The following is an 8,364-nucleotide window of genomic DNA, read 5'->3' on the forward strand; positions in this document are numbered from 1 at the left end:
CAGGAGAGTTTTGAGACCCTTTATAGGGGTCTCTGTGGCCCTCTCCACCAGGGCTTGCCAAACTTTTTCCGATAGTCAATATTTTAGGTTTTGCAGGCCATATGGTGGCAACAACTCAGTTCCGCGGTTGCAGCAAAAAACAGCTGTAGGCAGTACGCAAACGAGTGTGGCTGTGTTTCAATACTTTTTATCTATGAACATTGAAATAATATAGTTTTCATGCGTCAGAGCTGCCTTTAAGTTTTTTTGTATTGTTAAAAAATGTAAACAAACATTGTTGGCTGGGGAGGGGGAGGGAGTGAAAAAAAAAAACAGACAGCTGACTTAATTTGGCCCACCGATTGTCCATCTGGGTCTAGACAGATCTCCAGGTGATAGCAGATGGGCCAGGAGTGGCCTGTAGGGTTTTGTTCAGTGAAGTCTCTCTTCCCACAGCTGCAAGTGTCTGAATTTTCAAACACTTCACATTTTAATTTCAGCTGAGAGAAATTCGAGGGAAAATATATTTTACACAAAGAAAAAATTTTAACCACTTGTTACTGATTTATTACTAATAATTTCGTAACTTACGAATTTACAAGTAACTTTTGAGCTCTTACATGCGCCAGGCATTGTGCCAGGCCTGTTTTCAGAACGGAGAGGCTTATCCGCCTTTACAGATGCAGACACAGGCCCATCAGGTTAGGCTGCAGCTCCTGGCAAAGCCTGGGAGGTTCAGGCAGGAAGGAAACCCCGGTCTTCTGCGAGGCACGTGCAGATACTCCTGTTGGACTCTGTACTGCTTGGGAGACAAGAGGCTTCCCCTGAACTCAAAGGCGCCCATTTAGTCAGCTGAGCCGGTGGGCCTCAGTGTCCCCATCTGTGAGATGGGGATGCCCCGCCAGAAAAGAGGGTGGCAACGGCCTCGGGAGGCGAGGAGCGGGAGGCTCTGGCGCGGGTCTTCTGGCCGCCCTGGGGAGAGAGGAACCCAGCGCGCGGCAGGAGGCGGGGTTCGGCTGGGCCTCCCCTCCCCTGCCCTGCCTTACCCTGCCCTGCCCTGCCCTTTCCCCTTCCCCTCCTTTCCCCTTCCCTCCCCGCTCCCGGCCGGCCTGCGCGGCCATGGCGCTGGGGCTCGCCGCTCTGCGCGTCCTGCTGGGCGGCTTCTTCGCACTCACGGGGGCAGCCAAGCTTTCGGAGCAGATCTCGGCTCCCGCGTCCGAGCAGATGGTGAGCGACGGGGCGTGGGCGGCGGGTGGGCGGCGGGCTGGCGGGAGGGGGCGGCGGCGCGGCGGCGGGTGCTGCGGCCCCGGCCGTTACCCCCGCCCTTGCCCCGGCGCCCGGCCAGTCCTCGGCCCGCCCGCCTTCCGGCGAGACGGCGCTAGAGCGGGGGCAGAGCACGCCGACCGAGGCGTGGGCACCTTCCTAGGGCGCACCTCGGAGTCCTCGGGCTCTTGCCTAGACGGGAAGGGACGGGGCAGATTTCCTTCCAGCGGAGTCCCGGGGGCCTCGCGCAAACCTAGGGCGACAGGAGGAATGCGTCGGGACCGGGCGGGAAGAAGACAGAATAGAATGGGGGACCCAGCACCCTCCCCGTCCCCTTGTCCTCCTTCGCTTGCTTGCGTTCTTGGGAGGTTCGCGAGGAACGGGTTATTAATCCCCGCTTGGTGGAGTAGGAACTCGCCCTGAAGGTCAGTGTATCTGCTAGAGGTTACACGACTAGTCAAGACGTTCTCCTAGCTCCGAATCTAGAGAGCCCTTACCGTGGAGGCTGAGAGGAAAGTCTGCAAGTCCTCCTTCCGCCTCCTGGCTAGTTCCAGACTCTTGGAAAAGCTTTCTTGTGGTTATGCCCCCCAGTCCCTCCAGCCCCTCAAATAAGCCAGACTTGGAGACCCCTGCAGCCTCCGTCTCCCAGGCCTGGGTTCTGCCCTTCCTTCCTGGTTTAGGGTGGTGGATTGTTTGGGGAAGGACATCCCCAGAGCCAGACAGCTTAGAGTTCCTTCCTTGCAGCAGAGTAGGGAAGGTAGAGCTGAGGTGGGGAGTAAGGGGGCAGGAAAAGGTAGCCGGCGTGGTTGTCGTGTGGCTCAGATGAGAGCCTGACTGGGCAAAACGAGCCTCTTTGAGCTCCTTAACTACCCTCGTGTCTACTGCAGTGGGATCCAGGCCCAGCATACCATGTTCAGAGTGGAATCTGTTGAATAAGCAGCACTCTACCCTTTCATCCTCTCCCCCGCCTCCCAATATTCCCAGCATAGTATCCTCAAGAAAACCAGGCCAGGCAGCAAGAAAGAGAAGCTGTGGCATGCCTAGCTTCCTGGTCTTGGAATTTGGGGCTGGGGTGTCATCCAGTGACAGTCTGGTGAGAAAATCAGTCCTCCTCTGCACCACCATCCAGCCCTTCTCCTTGGAGCATAAAGCCTGTTTCCTGATTCCAAAGCTCAGTCCCTCAGGGAGGCCCTCTCCTCTCCAGACTGACCTCAGCCCTGGACCTGACCTCCCGAGAATGGCAGCTCCTTGGTTGGGGGAGTTGAGGGTGCAGACGTAGAATGCCCCTGTGGAGTGCCCAGGCAGTGGATCCTCGAGTGGGGCTGACAGGCGTTCCCTGCTGCTCCTAGAAAGCCCTGTTTGTGCAGTTTGCTGAGGTGTTCCCGTTGAAGGTGTTCGGCTACCAGCCAGATCCCATGCGCTACCAAGAGGCTGTGGGCTTCCTGGAACTGCTGGCTGGGCTGCTGCTGGTCCTGGGCCCACGGATGCTGCAAGAGATCAGTAACTTGCTTTTGACCCTGCTCATGATGGGTAAGGGGGTGCAACTGCACTGGGGAAATGGGGACTTCTGGCAGAGGGTAATAGAAGATTTGGCTGTTCCCTTTCCTGATGCCTCCTTTCCTTTTTTTCTGGAACCAGGAGCACTCCCTGCTTTTCTGTAGTTTCCGTGGTCTTCAGACTAGGACAGGTGCTTTTTAAACTTCATACACTATAACATGGTTCTATGTCAGACATACTTCCTACCTCACTGATTCAACTGGCTGCAGGGTGTCCCCATGGTAAAGACGTATTGTAACTTAAAAGCCCCTGCCCCTCTCTCCTCAGCCCTACCCTTGAGACGAGGAGATGGAGTTGCAGCTGCCCGTGGAGTTATGCGTCTGGCAGGTGGGAACAGAGAGCAAGGGAGCTGGGCCCCCTGAACAGAAAGGCAGAGAATTTCCCTGTGACAGGCAGTCCTAGAGGAGCCCCTCCTAGCAGCCCTGCCCACAGGAACTCCTGATGTACAAAGACAGCTGCTGCTTCGAAGGTCAGACGTCTTCGGGTTCTTCGGTATCCCCTGGCCTGTGGCACCATTGCTGCCACCCCTCCCCCAGGCTTTCCATCTCTGGAGCTTCCCTCATCGTCAGATCTTTCCCATAACTCCACCACCAACCCCTGGGCCGCCGCCTCTCCAGGAGGGTTAAGGGAGAAGGATGAGAAGTTCCAGAATGTCCATCTACCCACCTCCCTGTCCTATTTGCAGGATTGATCCTATTTCTTTCTCACCCTCTGAGAGTGGCTACATTAGTTCAAGGGGCCTCTGATTCTTGGTTCTGTTCTCTTTAGGCTGCTGTGTGTGTGTGTGTGTGTGTGTGTGTGTGTGTGTGTGTGTGTGTGTGTGTGGTGGGGAGGTGTTGAATAGGAGGGCTTGAGCTGGAGTGGGTCAGGGAGCCTCAGGGACCTCTTTCCATTCCAGGGGCTATCTTCACCTTGGCGTCTCTGAAAGAGTCACCGAACACCTACATCCCAGCTGTCGTCTGCCTGGGGCTCCTGCTGCTGCTGGATATCTGCCAGCTCTGAGGCCAAACTGAGGAGGTGGTCAGACCCACCAGGGAGAAGACTCTTCCAAGTGCACTCAAGGAATCCTGGGAGTCGAGGGCCTCTTGCCTCTTCATGCCATGCCACGGTCACGGCAGGAACATGGTGGAACACACAGTGTACCACCTTGTTACCAGTACCTCCAGGGTTGGCCAGTGTTGAAGCGGACATCTTATCTTCCTGACCCTGCTTTCTGTCTTGGACAGCTACTGCTCTGTTTTGAGGGCTACGTGTTAAACATACTAACATTCCTCATGTCATGTGAAAATAGAAAATAAACAGAAAAGCAATTTAAATCACCCAAATTTTAATGTACCAAAATAACTATTAATTCCTTTTAATAACGGTACTGCTCAACTTTTTGTATGCCTTTATACAGATATTTTTTAATGAAAATGAGACAATATAAATTATTACCTTTTTATTTATTTTTTATTTTTTTTTTGAAGATTTTATTTATTTATTTGACAGAGAGAGAGACAGCCAGCGAGAGAGGGAACACAAACAGGAGGAGTGGGAGAGGAAGAAGCAGGCTCCCAGCGGATGAGCCTGATGTGGGGCTCGATCCCAGGACTCCGGGATCACACCCTGAGCCGAAGGCAGACGCTTAACGACTGAGCCACCCAGGCGCCCCTATTACCTGCTTTTTAAAACCTACATACTGTAGCACCATTCTGTGTCTGTTTTCCCTCCTTGCTGTTAATGGCTGTACGGTATTCCTCTGTAAGGATGTACTGTAGTGTGTTTATTCACGCCCCCCCGAGGAACATTCAGATTGCACCCGGTGTCTTGCTGTTGTACACTCCACAGCAAATCCCCTTTGCATACTTACTGTCTTTCTCTAGAAGTGAGGAGAGAGGGTGGGAGAGGCAGAGGGAGAGGGAGAAAGAGAATCTTAAGCAGGCTCCATCCCCAGCGCGGCCCAACATGGGGCTCGATCTCACCACCCTGAGATCACAGCCCTGGGATCACCTGAACTGAAATCAAGAGTCAGATGCGGGACGTCTGGGTGGCTCAGTCCATGAAGTGTCTGCCTTCAGCTCAAGTCATGATTCCAGGGTCCTGGGATCGAGTCCTGCATCAGGCTCCCTTCTCCCTCTGCCTCCTGTTCCCCCTGCGTGTGCTCTCTCTCTCTCTCTCTCTGACAAATACATAAAAGCTTAAAAAAAAAAAAAAGTGGGACGCTCAACGGATTGAGGCACCCAGGCACCCCTAGATTGCCCCCCCTTTTTTTGCTACGGCAAACATAGTAAATCACCTTTGCGAACTTACTGTCTCCCTAGAAGCGAGGGTGCTGCTTCAAAAGGCACTTGCATTTTTTAAATTTTTATAATACTTGAAATTTACACATTGAATAGGGCGGAGTCTAAGTACCTGCTTCTGCCTGAGTTCTCCCAAGCCACATGGGCTATTCCTTCCTTTTCTTTTACCTTGTGCACGTTAGGCGTGCAGAGCTAACAGAAATGGGCACGGGGTCATCCTCTGACAGGCTCTGAAACTGCCAGCCTTGGGTGGGGAGGTAGGGCACTCAGTGTGGTGCTTCCTGGGTATCTACCTGGAGGCAGAGGACAGCCACCTCCAAGGGCTGCTGCGTGGAAGAGCAGTGCTGGAAGCCTGGGATGAAACCCAGAGGTCCTACGCAGTCAGAACCTGGGCGTGTGTGTGTGCGAATTATTGAGGGACAGTGACCGTGTTAGAGTCCCTCCTATCATACCACCAACTATCTTCACCTCAGTGGGGGACTTTTGGAAAGTGATATGCCTCCCATAATGGAAGATAGGAAAAGGGTTCGTCGATTTATGCAAGTACTCTAGCCACCCGCCTCCGGATTGCTGGGGGGGGGGGTAGGGACAATGGCTTTTGGGAGCCCGCAGGAGTGAGAGAAGTCTGAGCACGTCAGTCCATTTCATCTGCACTACAGAATCGTAATTTCTGCTCTGACACGGACGAACTGGGAACCTCAGGCAAGCTGGCATCCTTAGGTCTTTTCTTGTGTCTGGGAGCACAGTGACGCAATCTAGAGTAAGTGTGTGGATGCGTGTATAGACACACGCTGGCACATCTGCGGTGGCACATAAGCACAGTCGTATGTGTGGAGTACACAGAAAAACTGTAGTGTACATTCACTACGTAGTGTCAAAACCATCAGGAAGCTTCTTCTTTCACGGAGTCCGGAGATAACATACCTTCAGTTTCCAGGTTGGGTCCTTTGGCTGCTTTGCAATGACATCAAAGACTGACGATCTCCCCACTTTCCGCTCTGTTGCTTTCAGTGTATTGGCTCCTGCCCTCGGCGTTGCGAAATAGTTGCAGCAGCTCTGGACAGCACATTTGCCCGTAACATCCAGAAGTGAAAAGAGAGAGGAAAGCTCTCTTTGAAGACCTCCAGGTTTCCCCTCACATCCCACTGGCCGGAATTATGTCCCATTTCTATTCCTGGACCCACCATTGGCAAGGAGAGTGGAATTCCCACGAAAGACTTAAACTAGTTAAGGTTTGCGCGCCCGGTCAGCAAAGAAGGTAGATGATGATTCCTGCTACTTACTAGCTTATTTGCAAAATATGGATAATAAGAGTAAATACTTCACGGAGTTGCTGGGAGGACTTAGTGAGCTAAAATGCTTACAGTCCTGTCTGGCACATAGTAAGTACTCAGTAAATGGTATTATTAAATAGCATTTGTTATTAAATAGCGGTCTGTGCTACAGATGAGAAAATGCATTCAGAAGGCTGAAGTGCCTACCTGTCAGATCTGAGACTAGAATTAAGGCCTGATTGACTCCAGAACCCACACTTTCCACCGCACCAGCTGCCGAAGTCACAAGTGGGCAGGGATGACACCCAGGCTCTCTTCAACAGGGTAAATGGGATGATCTGTCGGATGTGATTAAATGTGCCTTGATTTCCAGAATTGTCCCTCTGCGTGAAAATTTTGACGCTCGAGAAAGTAGAACGTGGAGCCCCGGGATCCGGGCCTCTTACCCTCTCCACTCCTTCCAGGATGCGACGCCAGCCTGTCTCCGGCCAGGACTTGGAGTAAAACCTCGCACAGCTGGCATGAGATCGAGGGCCCCCGTTTACCACAGTTTGGCCCATAAGCTGATTAGCTACAGGGCCCCGAGGCTTGGCTGGAGGGCCCGCCCCGCAGCTGTGGCGCAGGCAGAGAGCTGGAGGAGTGGGCTGGCCAGCTGGTGCCGAGCAGTTGGGATTGACGGCAGCAGCAGGATCCTGAGCTCCGGCAGTGTTTCCTCAGCCCAGGGAGAAGCCAGGCCTCAGGAAATGTGCCCCCAAACCCTGGGCCTTGCTCAGGTCAGCGCAGTGACATTCAGCCGCAAGGCTTTCCCTATGCCTTTCTCTCCTCCTCCCTGTGTCCCCTTGCCCTCAAAGACACTCCCTTCCCTTGGGGCCCTGGCTGTACCCCACAAACCCAGCTCAGAGCTGCCACAGGTGGGCCCCAGCCCCTCCAGCTGTTGGGCCCATTCTTCACGTGGTGTCCTGGGATTAGTCGGCTGATGGGAGGGTCTGAGATGTGAGGGTGGGAGTGGATTCTGCTCGGTTTCAGCTCCTTAAAGCCAGGCCCCCAGAGCCCCAGAGATTGCTGCAGCAGCCAGAACGGCACGAGGTAAGAGAGGAATGATCTGGTGGGATGGCAGGCAGAGGTTCAGGGTGGCCAGCTGGGGGCCAGAGCCACGGCAGACGGGGCCGACAGGGAGGGGGAGAAGAGAATACACTCGGGGTCCCAGAAAGGACTGCAGCCTCAGAGGTTCAAGGGCAGAGGTAAGAATTTTGGCATTGGAGGAACTGAGTTTTGGGACACCCTAGGAGGGTGACGATGCCAAAAATAGGAACGGGACACTGGCTTGTGCACTTAACCCCCTCGGGGAAAGAAGAGGAACACGCCCAGATGTCTCTGTGTTGTTTTGTTTGCTCCGGGCGCCTGTGTGGGTGGCATACACATTCATCGGCTTGCTGCCTGGAGGGGAAGGGAGCTAATGGTTATGAAGTGTCTCCCCAGTGTCAGCCACCGCGCTCAGAGTTTTACTTATGTTTCCTCATAATCCTCCCAACAACACTGTGCGGTAAGTATTTTCATCTCCGTTTTACAGCAGAGAAGCCTGGCTCAGTGAAGCGCAGTAATTCGCCCAGGATCACATGGCAAATAAATGTGTGTATCTAGAATCTGCCTGATTCCTGGGCCTGTGTTCTTTTCCGCTCTGCTGTCCAAAGTTTTGATTCAGACCCAGGACTTTGTGGTCAGATCCAGGTGCAGGGGAAGGAAACAGGCTGGGAAGGCTGAGAGTTGTGAGACGTTTTCCGCCCTGCCCCAGGGGCTCCAGGCAGGCCCCAGGAGAGGACCTGCACTACCCAAGTCCAAGGTCACTATGCAGGGGCCTGTCCTCAGGGTCACTGCATCATAAGCCTGTTCCTTCATCCACGGTTCACGGAGGAGGGAGGATTGGGCTTTTTCTGGGAAGGACTCCCTATTCCAGTCTGGTTTCTCCAGAACTCTCTGTTGGCCCAGCCTTGCTGGAGCTTACTGCACAT

At 53.7% G+C, this 8,364-nt stretch overlaps 1 protein-coding gene across 3 annotated transcripts; it reads left to right on the forward strand.

Moving 5' to 3' along the window:
* Positions 1-559: 559 nt before the first annotated feature.
* Positions 560-4,118, forward strand: TMEM35B (transmembrane protein 35B). Of its 3 annotated transcripts, none has more exons than XM_045782587.2 (4): positions 560-1,206; positions 2,610-2,772; positions 3,067-3,126; positions 3,698-4,118. In XM_045782587.2, exons 1-4 carry the CDS (start codon positions 1,099-1,101, stop codon positions 3,799-3,801), a joined length of 435 nt encoding a protein of 144 aa, XP_045638543.1. In that variant the 5' UTR covers positions 560-1,098; the 3' UTR covers positions 3,802-4,118. The 3 variants fall into 3 exon arrangements, with proteins under 3 accessions (XP_045638543.1, XP_045638542.1, XP_045638544.1); XM_045782586.2 differs by having other exon boundaries at positions 665-1,206; positions 2,592-2,772; XM_045782588.2 differs by lacking the exon at positions 3,067-3,126 and having other exon boundaries at positions 1,028-1,206; positions 2,592-2,772.
* The last annotated feature ends 4,246 nt before the right edge of the window (positions 4,119-8,364 follow it).

This window comes from Ursus americanus, chromosome 33 (genome assembly GCF_024610735.1).
Source record: "Ursus americanus isolate L20-20 chromosome 33, mUrsAme1.1.p, whole genome shotgun sequence".
Taxonomy (NCBI): Eukaryota; Metazoa; Chordata; class Mammalia; order Carnivora; family Ursidae; genus Ursus; species Ursus americanus.